At 37.2% G+C, this 15,309-nt stretch overlaps 1 protein-coding gene and 1 non-coding gene across 2 annotated transcripts; both read right to left on the reverse strand.

Moving 5' to 3' along the window:
• Nucleotides 1-3,401: 3,401 nt before the first annotated feature.
• Nucleotides 3,402-3,539, reverse strand: LOC138317104 (U4 spliceosomal RNA). Its single transcript, XR_011207724.1, has one exon. It is a non-coding gene; the product is annotated as a U4 spliceosomal RNA (small nuclear RNA).
• An 807-nt stretch (nt 3,540-4,346) lies between these two features.
• On the reverse strand, nt 4,347-11,035 carry LOC138316982 (uncharacterized). The gene is made up of 3 exons (XM_069258616.1): nt 10,530-11,035; nt 8,940-9,071; nt 4,347-5,651 (listed from the first exon to the last, which is right to left on the reverse strand). The coding sequence occupies exons 1-3, from the start codon at nt 10,885-10,887 to the stop codon at nt 5,386-5,388; spliced, it is 756 nt and encodes a 251-aa protein (XP_069114717.1). The 5' UTR covers nt 10,888-11,035; the 3' UTR covers nt 4,347-5,385.
• Between the last annotated feature and the right edge of the window lie 4,274 nt (nt 11,036-15,309).

Raw genomic sequence — 15,309 nt, forward strand, 5'->3', positions numbered from 1 at the left:
TCAATATTTAATACATAATTTGCAATTAATCAACACAGTGTGTAAGTTCAACATTTCATGTTTTCAGAATTACTCCGCGGGTGACTGTCCGAAGGTGAAGCCCTGTCCTGGACAAACCACTTGACCGATTAAGTTCATATTACAGATTTGACATACAGCCGAAATACACTTTACATCATAGGTGAGTATTAGAATTTTAATTTCTGCTATAGGGATCAACCAACTAAATAAAAAAAGACCTTCGAAATGGCCCCTGTGTATACAAGATTGAGCCCAGGATAGAATTTTAACCCGGCCGCTGATTGGCTGGCTAATTATGAATTTCAAAAGTAAAAATGTTTTCTGACAGGTAATTATTCCTAGATAACCATGATATCAATTTGGAAATTCATATTGAGATTTAGGTTCAAAATATCAATTTGATAATGAATAGGTAAAAACATTAGAATTTCCGGATATTTTAGTGCAAAATGCGCCTGATTTCAATAAAGCTACCCTGGTTGGAGTTTGAGCAGAAGGACCCAAACTTTTTTTTCTATCTAGTGTTATATGAGAACCTAGACTTTAATTATAGAACACAATACCTAACTAATATTTCTTTGTTTTAATAATACAGTACAAAACTTCAACAAAGTTTAACACTGTGGTCTATGTAAAATCATTTAGTTGGTTGCTCTCTATTATCATTTGACTAGCTATAGTTTTATCGACTAGAGATATAAACTTTTCGATTGTCCATCGTAACTTATAATGATTTGTAAGATATGTAATAAGCAAGTCTTATTCGACTAGAGAAATACAAACTGAAACTATTAACATTAACTATGAACTTTCAACAATAACTAATATGAGACCTATGTGGTCTCTAGATACAGATACATATGGATTATCATGCCCTTGGAACACATGCATCTCTACTATATAACACTTTCAGTCAGCACTAATTTACATGTAGCCTGGTAATGATGTCATCAATACTCTTCGTTGGAAAATGTTCTCTGAGAAATGCTTTGTTTAAATCTGAGGGATCAGTGCTAATTCGTTCGCGGCTGTTTTTCTTCCTGACACAAACCATGCTGTTCACCCATTCTATGGGTTTTGTTACTGACTTAATTATTCTATCTTTTACCAGCGTGTCCAGTTCTTTCTTGAGTTGCCTGCGAATCGGTGCTGGTACTGGCCTTGGCGCATTAACCACTGGTTGTATGTTCGAGTCTATCTTGATTTTGTACTCTCCAGGAATTCACCCAATCTCAAGACACTGTGCATCTTCATAGCGTTTCAAAATTTGAGATGTTTCTAGTTTGGCAGTATGTATTCGTGTTAGAAGGCCCAAATTGATAGAGTCTTGTCTATCAAACAACTAAATTCCAGGTGCGTCGATTACTTGAAATGTCAGATTTCTCTTTGTGCCCTTGTAGTAGCAAGGGAAGTGTGATTTGCCTATATGCTTTCATAGGGTTCCCTCTCATTCACTTCTTATAACGTTACTTGGCTTGATGTCTTTAGTTGACACGTACATTTCCGCTGCAATTCGCGATAATACATTGCACCTTGCTCTACTGTCGATTTCTAGAGATAGTTGTTTACCTTGAGTTCGATGGCCCAGTCACTATCGTTACTTTGTTCATTTGTTTATTGTAGCGAATATGTTCCTCATAGTACACTGGTCAAACATTTCATGAAGTTCATCGTCGTTTCCAATGTCGTCATTATCTCGAGGGTTGTATTCTTTAGGTATAGTGTACTTGTCGCCTTTCGGGTGGTGCATACCCTGACCTTCGACCTCTATTTGTCGCTCCACGTCTCGCCTGACTCCTGCCTCTGTCGTGATAATTATTTTCACATCGCTGACTTGTTTGACGTGCTTTACACACCGGTGATCTTCCAAAACGACCTTTCACCCAACAAGTGTTGCAGACTTGACCAAAGTTGCCCATCTCTGAACATTTGCTGTCTTGGACACCGTTTATTACCAAATCGGAGAGTGAACTTTCTTTCAGATCTTTGTACTCACAGCGCTCTGCCTTACGTTTAAGTTCGGCAAGGAAATCCATTATTGTCATGTTTCCACGTTTTGTATTCAAGAATTCTTTTCTTTTAATGTTACGGTAATAATGAACGCCGAATGCTGGTCAAACTTCGAGAACACGTCCTGTTACTTGTGTCTATCCTCGGCTGGTACACCGGCAGTTTATTTAGTTTCGTCTGCCTCAATTGCTCCGACCCATACGAACGATTCATACATTCTGATCGTCTCTTGACTGATACTTGACAATAAAATGCCAACTTTACTCTTTCCTGGTTTCTCATTTAGTCATATTGCATCTAAATACACATGTGAATCTCGTTTGTACAGTTTCTATTCCGGAGCACACGTGTTTGGGTCAGCGGGGTTGAATTCTGGCAAGTGTTTCACGCCACTATGTGCCATCTTGTCATTTAAATTTTTATCGTGCGTGACAAATACATCTTTTAGCTCGTGCGCAGACACCGGATGAACGTGAATATTAATTTCTGTCACCATGTCATGTATTCATCACTCAAGATGGCTTCCAGTCCAACAACACTTTTTACCTCCCTGACTGCAGTGACTGGAGAGTTACACAATCATGGATATTACAATATTAGTAGCGGAGCTGGATAAAATATCCGGAACCTATTGTTGTATATTTCATGAAAGCATGAAAAGCCACTGCAACAACCAATTTTGATTGATTCATCTTGTAAATCAATTTATCCTACATATCCGATGTTACCTACGAACCAAGTGTGTTGAATACCTTGCTAAAGAATGTGCCTTATTTTCAGAAAGTGTACTGTACAACAAATCTACTGCCAGCGACCAAAACTCATCGTCTGAAGCCATATACCATATGACCGACCGTGAAACACGCTAATAATACAGAAAAAAAAGACATCACGAAAACATCTTTTCTATTTTTGAATTGCAAAATTATCAAGTAATGATTATAGAAATATGAACAGTTTGGAGGCTTGGCTATAGATTGTTTATCTGGCGAACTGTCAATATCGGATGTCAGCAAATGAGTACGCATCAACTGGCGAAACTGTCAATACAGGAAGTCAGCATATGCGCACGCATCAACCGGAAATGGGTCCAACACGCACCTATCTTAATAAAGCCGCTTGACTCAGCCATTAGCGGCTTTAAAACACGTTTTCGTTTTAATCGCGGCTAAATTAGGAATCTTTTATCTACTGAAGTTAGCATCTTCGACATCTCTTTTGAAGGTCATTTTCGACACCTGCACCACGAATCACATGACCATAAAATTCAGCTTTCATTGAATCAATTAAATATGACTGAATCAAATATTAAACATGAATACATTCTCAACATTCAGCATAGAAGGAACTGATTTTAATTTTTGATGTTGCCCCCTTAGAAGCTAACAAAATTGCACTTGCGGCCATATTACAGGCCACAGTGCAGGGTATTGGGTATAGTTTTCAACTAGCAATAACCACGTCTCGGAAAATCCTCATCAACAATGGTACCGCCACTGCGCAAAGCAGACAAAAGGTGATAAGACGCAGGCTTAAATATTATGAATGGTTTTTTTTTACGAGGGTTAACTCACTTAAGAAATAAATCAAACCATCTTTTGATCCACTGCTGGTTTTAATCAGTCCTCGAATAGTTGAATGCATAAAAAGTAATTGATAACAGATTTTTGATATTCAATATTTTGAAGTCTTTTACAGTGTATATCTACTACTCGTTCATGTATAATATTTTGCAAACTGGCTTTTATATTTCGCATTCCAAACGTTTTTACGTTCGATAGACAGAGACAGTTACTACCATATCTATGTTTCGATTACGTAACTTGACATTTAGCACAATCGGTTACGTCTTGTATAAATGATTTAAAAGTCCTGAGTGCGATCCCGACTGAAGTCAGTATTTATTTTTTAAATTATACATGCGCTACTTCATATTTATATTTTTCTATCGGTAGAATTCTATGTGGACCAGACATTTGCTTTTTATCGATTTGTTAATAATTCATTATCTTGTTTTGCCAATGACCATAATTTTGAGGTCCCAATAGAAGTGAGTAGTTAATTTTACTGATTGATAGTACTACTTTTTATTTAAATTAGATTCCAATGTAGACGAGATTGGCTTTCAGTAGCCTAATGACACTACATGTTGTTATAATTATTACTATATCTTCTAATGTCTAAAATGCTGATAATATCTTCAAAGAGTCTTAAGTAAAACTACCTCGGTGATGCAAATCATATTTAACATAAAAGTGGATTTGTCTATATTTGCTTAAATTTTATCTCATGCATTATTATATGGATAATTATTATGTTTACTCAATTGAAAGAGGCTAAATGAGGACTGTAATATCGACATTGGAACAACAACTGTTCACACTTTCTTGATATGTTTCATAATTTCGAGCATAGATTTAAATAATATTATGAAATAAAATGGTAGTTAATCGAGCATTTTTCGTAATGATAGTATCAATTTCGTCTTTCGCAAAATGCTCTAAATTACTTCTAGTAATTAATGAGTATTTCAACCAGATGTAAATGCCTTTCCATATCATTTTATTTTATAATTAGGAGTCGCTAAAATACAAATTAAACCAATATCGTATGTTTTGTTTTCACATTTAAACCGAAAATTAGCACGGTCTCGCCAGAAAACCCGCGACAAATTTGTGATAAAACCTGAAACCTCGGTGTCACCGAAAGAGGACCAACTCTTGGTAATGTTTTTTGGTACTGTCTGTTTGGCGGTTGGTTTTCCCGCGTGGGTTTGTATAGTAGGTATAAACTCACTGTGACAAATTAAGGCAGTATCCCTGAAAGTGAAGAAATGAAGAAAAGGTAACTGTAATATATCCAGGCAAACTCGTTTGGATATTGGTAAAGATAAGAAATGCGATGTAAGACAGTCAAACCTGTCTATAAAGGACACCAAAGGAATATGCTGAATGGTCCTTTACAGTAGATTGCACCACATGGTGTCGAAGTGTCTGTCCTTTATAGATATGTTCCTTTATAACAAGTTTGCCTGTATATTGACTGTATATTAAACAAAGCCTCTCTGCTAGTGATGAAACTCGCTGTAAACAGTCTCGCTGATAAAGAAAAATGTCGCTGTAGATAATATAAGAAATGAAGCCTGTGTCCTCCAGGCACAGTCCCGCTGGTAGTGAACAATGTCGTTGTAGAAAATATAAGAAATGAAGCCTGTGTCCTTCAGGCACAGTTCCGCCGGTAGTGGACAATGTCGCTGTAGATAATATAAGAATGAAGCATGTCACGTTCAGGCACAGACCCGCTGGTAGTGGACAATGTCGCTGTAGATAATATAAGAAATGAAGCCTGTCTCATTCAGGCACAGTCCCGCTGGTAGTGGACAAACCCGCGGTTTAACACGTCCTCATACCACTGATCTGGTTTCTCCATCTTTGTCACGCTCTGTAGATAACAGTCGGCCGACTGCCATCCATATTCAAACGTGACGCAATTGTACAACGTCACCGACAAGCATGCCTGAAGACAGGATTGGAAGGTGACATTTGCAATGTGATCTTCGTTATTTTGACTGAGAAAGTGGTTAATTACTCCAGTGAATTCAGCCCCATAGCTTGTGCAATCTGCAATATATAAATCTTAATATAACATATGTAAACTACATTTATACCGAACACGCCTACAACGAATTCGTGGTTATGTAAGCATTGAACTGTTTTCCTATGGTCTATATAGATGCCAGAATTTTGCAGATAATAGCACGCATTATAAGATGATATTCTCCCACCATTCACTGATTTGTAATCGGCTTTAGCCATGGCAGATTTCTCTGTCAACCCCTAGGGTATGACAGTCTGCGCGCGCTAACCTTTTGAAAATGAAGACAATTACGTGATGTCATGACTGTATGCGGTGTGACCGTGACGTGAATTGTCGATGACGTCATCAATATTGACGTGCAGACAATGAACCATGTTCATGTCGAGATGAAAATGCTGTTGAGGCTATTATTTCCTCTTTTTCTTTTGATATGTGGGAGAAAAAGAATCATTCTCTACCTATGAGAGTGTGACAACAAAATCACAACCCTCGGGGGAATTCCTGTTTCATGAACATACCTTCACTTTAAGGAATTTCTCGAATTTCCCCAGAAAAACATTACAAAAGTTAAGGAAAAATCTTAAGCTAAGGAGCCTTCCTTAAAATTTCTAAAGGTTTCCTATGGAGAATTTTAAGTTAAAGGATTCCTTAGATTTAAGGAATGTTAATGAAACTGGGCCCTGAATATCCAACCCTGGACGTTCATAAATTACCCTTCGAGTTGTGATTTAGATAAGGAATGATACTATTAGTCTCCAAAGCTCTGGCATGTTTAAGTTAGACCAGGAAAACCGTTTATCCATGCCGATTTAATCCACAAGATGGAACAGCCATTTTGACGGTGATCTGTTAACTTTTTACCATGTCAACATTAGTGACATCATAATGATCACTATGGGTTTTAGGTATACGCCCATAGACTTCACTTTGCTTTGGTTAGGTTATATAGAAGAGGTGGTAAGACATTGTAGATATAACGAAGTAACTTTTATCCCTTAAGTCTTTACAGATGTTTGAAAACTGTGCCTTTTAACGAAGTAATTTTGTTGATCCCCAGAGATTCCTTGTAATTACGTTTTACTGTAGTTTAACGTTCATTTAGAGTTACTCAAAGCTAATTTATTTTAACAACATTTTAGCATACTATAGTTTTGCCGCAAATGTAACTGCTGTGTTAATGATATACATACATACATTTTGTATATGCTATCAGCAAAACCAATTTGAAATACATGTTTATTTTTTGGGCGCTTAAACACTATTTAATTTGTCGTTATTACCATATAATTACATTTTGCTTGTACTTGTTGCCCCCGCTAGCGATACATTTTGTTGTTTATTACCGTTACAATGCTTGAAAACATATTGTATTTTGATAACAAATACAAATTTAATTGGATTTAAAATCAACCCTTGAAATCTGTCAACTTATAATGAGGAAACTAACATTATATTTCATTGTAAAATTTCCTACTGTCAACTTAGTATTGTACGTGCCGCCTAAGGATTAGTCTTGAGACCAATATAAGACTGCAAACGTCTTTTAGTTTATTGTGAATTCAACGCAATTATGTCATCTATGACAAGGTAAAATGTAAAGCAATTAAAGTTTATTTAGATTAGCATTTGGCGCAAAATCTTACCGAAGCGTGAACTAGAAGTAATCTGTTCCTACACTGGGTTTGTATTCATACGTCATTGCGATTACGCTTTTTTAAAATGCAAATCCCCTCCTATTGACTGGATAGGGGCATATGTAACAAGTACTCATTTTAATGGACACCATTACATAGTCCCCGAATGACCACTCCCTCCCACTCCCCATTCCCACCTGCAACAAATGAAGAATGCAGTTGCACAGTATATGAACATCTTGGGAGACATTTTGATGTACTTTTATATTGGAATTCAGGGTCTCCTAAAATGTACATACCGAACACAAGGCTATTTTCAGAGGAATTGATTTGGCAGTGATCATAGCTGTATGGAATCCCTTAAAATGTTTAGTTAAAACCCCCATTTATCAATTTTCAATGAATTGCAGACGACAATTTGAAAACAGGAAGTCGATTAGCATGTATTAAAAATTATAATAAGAAGAACCCGAGCAAAAACAATATGTCCCCCACTTCGTTTAGGGGACATAATAATGATAAGAAGAACCCGAGCAAAAACAATATGCACCCACTTCGTTTAGGGGGACATAATTATAATAATAAGAAGAAGAATTCGAGCAAAAACGATATGCACCCACTTCGTTTAGGGGACATAATAATGATAAGAAGAACCCGAGCAAAAACAATATGCACCCGCTTCGTTCGAGGCACATAAATATAAGGATATAAATGACGCCCAAACGTGAACTTTATGTTGTATCTTAAGATTTATATTATCGATTTTAAATTGTATTGGTTTAAAACAATATCATATCACGTAAAATAACAATTCAATTATCTTGATTTGGCATCTGTGGTCAACATACGTAACAGAGTGTTGGTTCAATGTTTGTCCGATGCATTGCTCTGGTATCTTTTTCAATATACACTATAGACACCATATCAAAATTGTTCTTTAATGCTTTGAAAAAAATATACAACACCAAAACAAATATTTTCATAAAGCGCTTTCAAGCCATGAAAATGACTTTTCACAATTATCTTTAGTAAGGTGCTCAGTAAACGTTCTTTTAAATTATCAATTTTACTGAACATCGTTTTCTGGCACCATGCTAATTTACGTAACTAATAAAATCCATAATAGAGCCTTCGGTCAATGTATTGATATTAGAATCAGGTTAATATAATTCTATATTGATACATTAAAGGTATGTAATTGTTAAGTATACACACCATCAGAACGTACTGTTATTGATTCTTTTAATAGAAACCGAGGAATAATTGAATTGCAGAATCCGCTTGTATTAGCATGATAAATTATGGTTCTAGTTATTGTGATAGAATGTGTTTGAATATATAGGTGACCCGACCTGGAAACAAACTTCCTTAGGATTAAGAAATCAATGTGACATCAATATAATACCACAGGATATATCAGGAAGCACACATATCTCGGTCAAAGCTTAGCTGAGAGAAGGTACACTGTATAAGTGTTACCATTTTCATAAATACAACTTTCTAATTGATCTTATCCACGCATCGTCCGTTTATCACCTTTCTGTACCACTTTGATGGATGCAACGTTGTGTAATCAGTGATGAAGGTACGTATGCTTTGACCACGGTTAATATTATAAGTGGCATGTCAGTTTATTGGTAATTAATACCTTGACACCCGGTCAGGAAAAAAACTTACTAGCTACACATGACCTTGAACTTGGCCAGAAGCTATATCCAGGGGCACACCAGCAGGCGCCATTGCGACACTCCGAGTCTGTGACGTAACAATCTGAGGTTGTGGTACAGACATCGCCAATGTAACCTTCACCTTAAACAGAACAAACAAATGTTATGATGATACTTACTATGGCACCAAATACGCCTACAACCATTATGACAGGTAGGTGGACTATTTCAAGACGCAAAATTTAGGCATCTCGTGGGATAATGTCCTAGTGATAGCCGATAAACTCGCACGCATGGCATACTTTATTGAAATCACGGGAATAAAGTGAATGGTTATGTACCGTAACAACCCATTGATAGATCAACTTATAGAACATCAAACAATGGCAGAATCCGAAGACTATTATATAGAACAATAGTATTGCGGAAGAGTCAGCACGTCCTGCGTCATCAACGTTAGCGTGACGTTAATGTAGATCGCAGAACAATTTTTTTCCAAATTTCATTTTTGAAAATAAAAAAAAACCCATGCGATAATATAACCGCAAGACAGTCAGTGATATGGAAACATCAACCTTCCTGCTTTGTACGATGTTAATGAACAGGCTTCCCTTTCTGTGAAGTAAATTTTACATCAATGATCGATATCTATTAGGTTAGCTAGAAAGTCGTGATTATAATGAACAAAGGCTCTTGTCTGGATCATGTAAACACTGGCCCTGTAGGTAGGGCGTTAGTATAGTACCTGGTGCACCTATTGCATGATTATAAAAGACTAAGCCTATTACATTTAGAACATTATCTTTTCTCTATTACTGACTAACTTACTTAAAACAATATTTGTTCATATATTGTTATATACATGCAAAATGCAAACCATTTGGGAATTGGGAAACAAGCTTAAATCTTATATAAATTCCTTCTTCCTAACGCCGTCCTTTACACTGCCTCACGATCTTCCCTGTGAGGTAGGCTCTGGGTTCTGTCCTAGCCAAGACACGCCATAGTCTATAAAAGTGGAAGTTTCGTTTCTGCCTCTGCTTAGCATTAAGGGAGTGGGGCGACTGGTACGTCAATATCATATGACCCGTTTGGGGTGTTTGGCATGGTGTCTTCTGCTTTATGCTTTAGTGATATAGCACTATAAAACGCACCTCGCACTTCACGCACGAAAGTACTCTAATACTAAAACATTAAGTTTTATTAAAGAAGCAGCAAGAGTGAGCAATGAATGAAAGCTAAACTCAACATTTGCATTTCATTTATGTTCAGTTTGACCTTTCATTTGGTAACCATGGCAACAAAGAATGATTTTGGTCGCTTTAAAAACTTCACAAATTATGGTATGATATGAAGAAAAATAAAATAAAAAATAAATTCATATTAAGCATCTTTAATGTGCAATATGGATAGCAGATAAAATTATTCCACATGATTATCTGTTTATTATCATTATGGATAACAATGAGATGTTTCACACTAAAGATACTTAAAATGTCGCTATATTAGAGATGATTTCTTATATTACTTAAACTATATTTTATCATTTTAGAGTCTGTATTATAACATTTAACACGATCATGGTAAATCTATTACTTACCGTCTTCTACCACATAGTACCTATTGCCGACAGCAGGGGTGGATCCGTTTGTTATTCCTAAAGTAATAGAATGTCCGGCACACAAACCAGATTTTTTGTTGTAGAAGAAACTAACACATGTACGGTCGTTTATACATTGTTCAGCACACCTCAGACTCGTTAAGTTGTGACTGGTAAATACTGTTCTTGTAGACAGTGACATGTTTTGTAAATTTTGCCGTCGTGAACTTTTAAACATCCTTATTCCGTCCACTGTAGTAACGCAGTCCCAAAAACTTATCACCGTCAAGATAAAGCATCCAAGATCCACCAGCCAAGACGATAATCCCGCCTTTAGCTGATCTTTAAATATTTTCATGATGATTCTAAATTCATGAAATATTCCAAAGCAATATCAAAGTCCAGAATAATGATTGCATTTCTCACAAAAGCGCTCTAGGAATTGATATCCAGTATGAAGAATGATGATTTTCGCTTCTAATTTTCAGCGTTTGAGCAGTTGATGATGGACAGTAACGTTGCCACTCAGAATGACGTCAACTTTATAAATGAGAGACTAGGAGCGCACTCTGGTGGTTAGTGGCTCCATCAAACAATAGGGTTGCACCAGGCTCATCAAACCCCAACGAAATGTACTAGGATCGATATTGACCGCTGATATAACGTTAATCTGGTTCTTTCATCTCCGTAGTCAAACATGGAAAGATAATATTGGCTTAACAATATTTATGTTAACAGTTAAATTACCAAAGTAATGTGATTAAACGTAGATTCCATACCAAATGAAAGATAATGTACACATGGATCTAATATCGTTAGCGCTCGACTATTTTTTTACATGTTGTAACACTGAATGTTGTATTTTCTGTTACACAAGTGGTATAAAACTTTCGTTGAGTGTGACAATTTGTGTATAAAATAGACATGATATTTTGATCCATTGATGTACACGAAAAGAAAATGGTTGATCTAATAACGGTACAATGTAACGGCTTTGAATTTGCGCTTCGGTTTGTGTTTGTTTGTTTGTTTGTTTGATTAATTAACGTCCTATTAACAGCTATGGTCATGTAAGGACGGCCTCCCATGTATGCGGTGTGTTGCGTGTATGTTGTGCGAGGTGCGTGTTTTGGGAGACTGCGGTAAATTCATGTTATGTCTTCTTGTATAGTGGAACTATTGCCCTTTTTATAGTGCTATATCACTGAAGCATGCCGCCGAAGACACCAAGCAACACACCCCACCCGGTCACATTATACTGACAACGGGCGAACCAGTCGTCCCACTCCCCGTTTGCTGAGCGCTAAGCAGGAGCAGAAACTACCACTTTTATAGACTTTGGTGTGTCTCGGCCAGGGGACAGAACCCAGAGCCTTCCTCACAGGGGCGAACGCTCAACGCAAGGCCAAAAGTGAGGCGGTGACAAGGAAGGCATTAGGAAAGATAAAGTCAGTTAGGAAGAAAAGAAAAGATAAGATCCTAAATTTAGTCGCCTTTTACGATCATGCAATAGGGGCAGCAGTTACAATTCTAACGCTTCGGTTTGTTGAGAATCATTAGAAGCATATGTAAACCTGTGATTGGTCAGTTCTTTTCTATGAACTGCCTTCAGTTTTACTATGACATAGCATAAGGCGGATATAACCTTAACATTGATCAAGCAATGGAGAATCGAAGATGGGAGTTATATCTGTATTGCCGATGTACAGTAAAGAGTTTTACCTCTAAGTCTGAAAAACTTAAATCGTCGTGAAAATATCGATGGGCAAGAAAACTCGAAATTAAGCTAACGCAATAATAAATTGGTTTAAAGTTGTAAATTGCAATAAGATAAAAATCTTTTCAAAAAACCCATATAAAGGTGTTGTGAAACACCTCTAATTTTCTTTATATATTTCATATTGAATGGGAAATATAACATATATATATTATCAACAAAAAACCTGATAACATGTTTGCAGTCTATCAGAAGGGAAATTATTTATGTCGCAAATACAATGTACCAAATATTAGTATCAATATCGATTGGCATATTTCATTAAGTTGGTTGTGAAAGATAAAAATTGGATAACGACAAGTTTTGATTAATTGAAAGATAAACATAATTCATAATTCAAATCTTTGATGTACTTCAAACATTTACGTATATGTCGTATGCTTGAAAAGCAATTAATTGAGCATCAATTAATTTTGCACCTTCAGAACGCCAGTTCATAAACGACAGTGAAATAGAATGATTATTATATCGCTCAAGGTGATTAATTTGACATCTGTTTTTCAAGTGCATGCTTTTGTTTACAGAGACATACTTCGTTTATTACGTGACTAACATACTACACACTAAATACAATAAATGATATATAATTTACACATTTTTATATTATTTGATAAATGCTGAAAACCAATAGTATCTAGATTATGAAATAATTGTTAATGTAACGCTGTGCATTTTTAAATGTAGCTGAAATTGATATGGATTACAGCAGTACCGGGGTAATTATAAACGGTTGAGTATAGCATGGTGAAGGAACGTGACCTGATTGAATGTCTTAAATTGTGTACCGATCTACTGTTCCAGTTTTGTTACATGGATGTGCACATCATTAACCTCAGGGACAGAAAAGTTTAGCTCTGATCTTCATTAGGCTTACCATATATATTTTAGGGTGGGCGTTCTACATGTTTGAACGAATATGAATGCTAAATTCATTTAGATTATACACTTTTTTTATGGAGAATGAAAAACACTGAATAATTAAGGAAACTAGAATTTTGTTTAAATTTAAAGAAAAAAGACGGACTTATAGATTTGGAAACTTACCTTTTCTCTTTTTCTGAAATGATGTTCTTTTCCCTAAAGTCTTCCTTGAAACCGTCTTACTTTTGGCCTTTTGTTGAATGGTCGCTCCAGTGAGGAAGCATTTGGGTTCTATCCATAGGCCGAGACACACCGTACTCCACGAAGAGGGTATTTTTTGCTCAAAGCTTAGATTTAAAGGAGTGGGACGGCAAGTTTGCCCGTATGATGTGGTCGGATGTGTTGTGTTCGATGTCTTTGTCGTTATGTTTTAGTGAGACAGCACTATAATAAGGGCAAGATGTTTGATGAAAAAGAAATGGATACTAATGTGTCAATCTTCATGGTCATTTTTATGAACACCCACTTTAAAAGCTGCTCTACCTAATTTTGTAAATGTTTGTATAGTTACCACACCTTGAGATTTTGGTTTTGGTTTCATACTTTCCATCTCATTTTGTAATATTTACATGTTTCGTAAAAAATATTTTGACATCGACTATATTTACTTTCCATTTAATTACAACGAGCGCGTCATCCTGCATTTTCATGTAAACAAACTATATTTTACCTTCCGTCGGGAATGTGTCAACGAGGTTTCAGTGTGTCAGGATGGCGGATGTGTAATGATGGCATAATTCCTAACGTGAAAGTGTCTTGCCATGTGTCAATAATAAAAAACCGTGGTATTACCGGTCATCGATTGAGTCTGCCATTAAAACATACCCTCGAAACCTTTAATGCGTCATACAATTCAATAGTTTTATTACTCTCCATGCGACAACACAGAAGTAGTACCATCCGATTTCAAAGTATTTATTTTATATACCAATTATATTCATATATAGATTATCCAATATCAATACCAAAAACAGCTTATATTTATGGATTAACTTGCTTTGATTTGACTTTGATATAATTTGCGTAACATGCTTAAACAGCTCATGTTGTTCATGTGATGCGCGTGTCCTTATGATAGTGGACCATTTGTCAGGGGATGCGCGTGTCCTTATGATAGTGAGCCATTTGTCAGGGGATGTGCGTGTCCTTATGATAGTGGGCCACTTGTCAGGGGATGCGTGTGTCCTTGTGATAGTGAGCCATTTGTCAGGGGATGCGCGTGTCCTTGTGATAGTGAGCCATTTGTCAGGGGATGTGCGTGTCCTTATGATAGTGGGCCACTTGTCAGGGGATGCGTGTGTCCTTGTGATAGTGAGCCATTTGTCAGGGGATGCGCGTGTCCTTATGATAGTGAGCCATTTGTCAGGGGATGCGTGTGTCCTTATGATAGTGGGCCATTTGTCAGGGGATGCGCGTGTGTCCTTATGATAGTGGGCCACTTGTCAGGGGATGCGCGTGTCCTTATGATAGTGAGCCATTTGTCAGGGGATGTGCGTGTCCTTATGATAGTGGGCCACTTGTCAGGGGATGCGTGTGTCCTTGTGATAGTGAGCCATTTGTCAGGGGATGCGCGTGTCCTTGTGATAGTGAGCCATTTGTCAGGGGATGCGTGTGTCCTTGTGATAGTGGGCCATTTGTCAGGGGATGCGCGTGTCCTTATGATAGTGAGCCATTTGTCAGGGGATGCGCGTGTCCTTGTGATAGTGAGCCATTTGTCAGGGGATGCGCGTGTCCTTGTGATAGTGGGCCATTTGTCAGGGGATGCGCGTGTCCTTGTGATAGTGAGCCATTTGTCAGGGGATGCGCGTGTCCTTGTGATAGTGAGCCATTTGTCAGGGGATGCGGTGGGATAGTGGCATTTGTCAGGGCGTGTGTCCTTGTGATAGTGAGCCATTTGTCAGGGGATGCGTGTGTCCTTGTGATAGTGAGCCACTTGTCAGGGGATGCGCGTGTCCTTGTGATAGTGAGCCATTTGTCAGGGGATGCGCGTGTCCTTGTGATAGTGGGCCATTTGTCAGGGGATGCGTGGTCCTTGTGATAGTGGGCCATTTGTCAGGGGATGCGCGTGTGTCCTTGTGATAG

The sequence above is a fragment of the Argopecten irradians genome, chromosome 2 (assembly GCF_041381155.1).
Source record: "Argopecten irradians isolate NY chromosome 2, Ai_NY, whole genome shotgun sequence".
Lineage (NCBI taxonomy): Eukaryota > Metazoa > Mollusca > Bivalvia > Pectinida > Pectinidae > Argopecten > Argopecten irradians.

Bases quoted from the DNA above. Each gene is read 5' to 3' on its own strand.
- LOC138316982 (XM_069258616.1), bottom strand. From the start codon at position 10,887: ATGAAAATATTTAAAGATCAGCTAAAGGCGGGATTATCGTCTTGGCTG. The intron at 9,072-10,529 runs GTAAGTAATAGA...GTTCTGTTTAAG, and splicing joins GTACTATGTGGTAGAAGACG to GTGAAGGTTACATTGGCGAT. The intron at 5,652-8,939 runs GTAAGTTTTTTT...TATATATTGCAG, and splicing joins TTCAAGGTCATGTGTAGCTA to ATTGCACAAGCTATGGGGCT.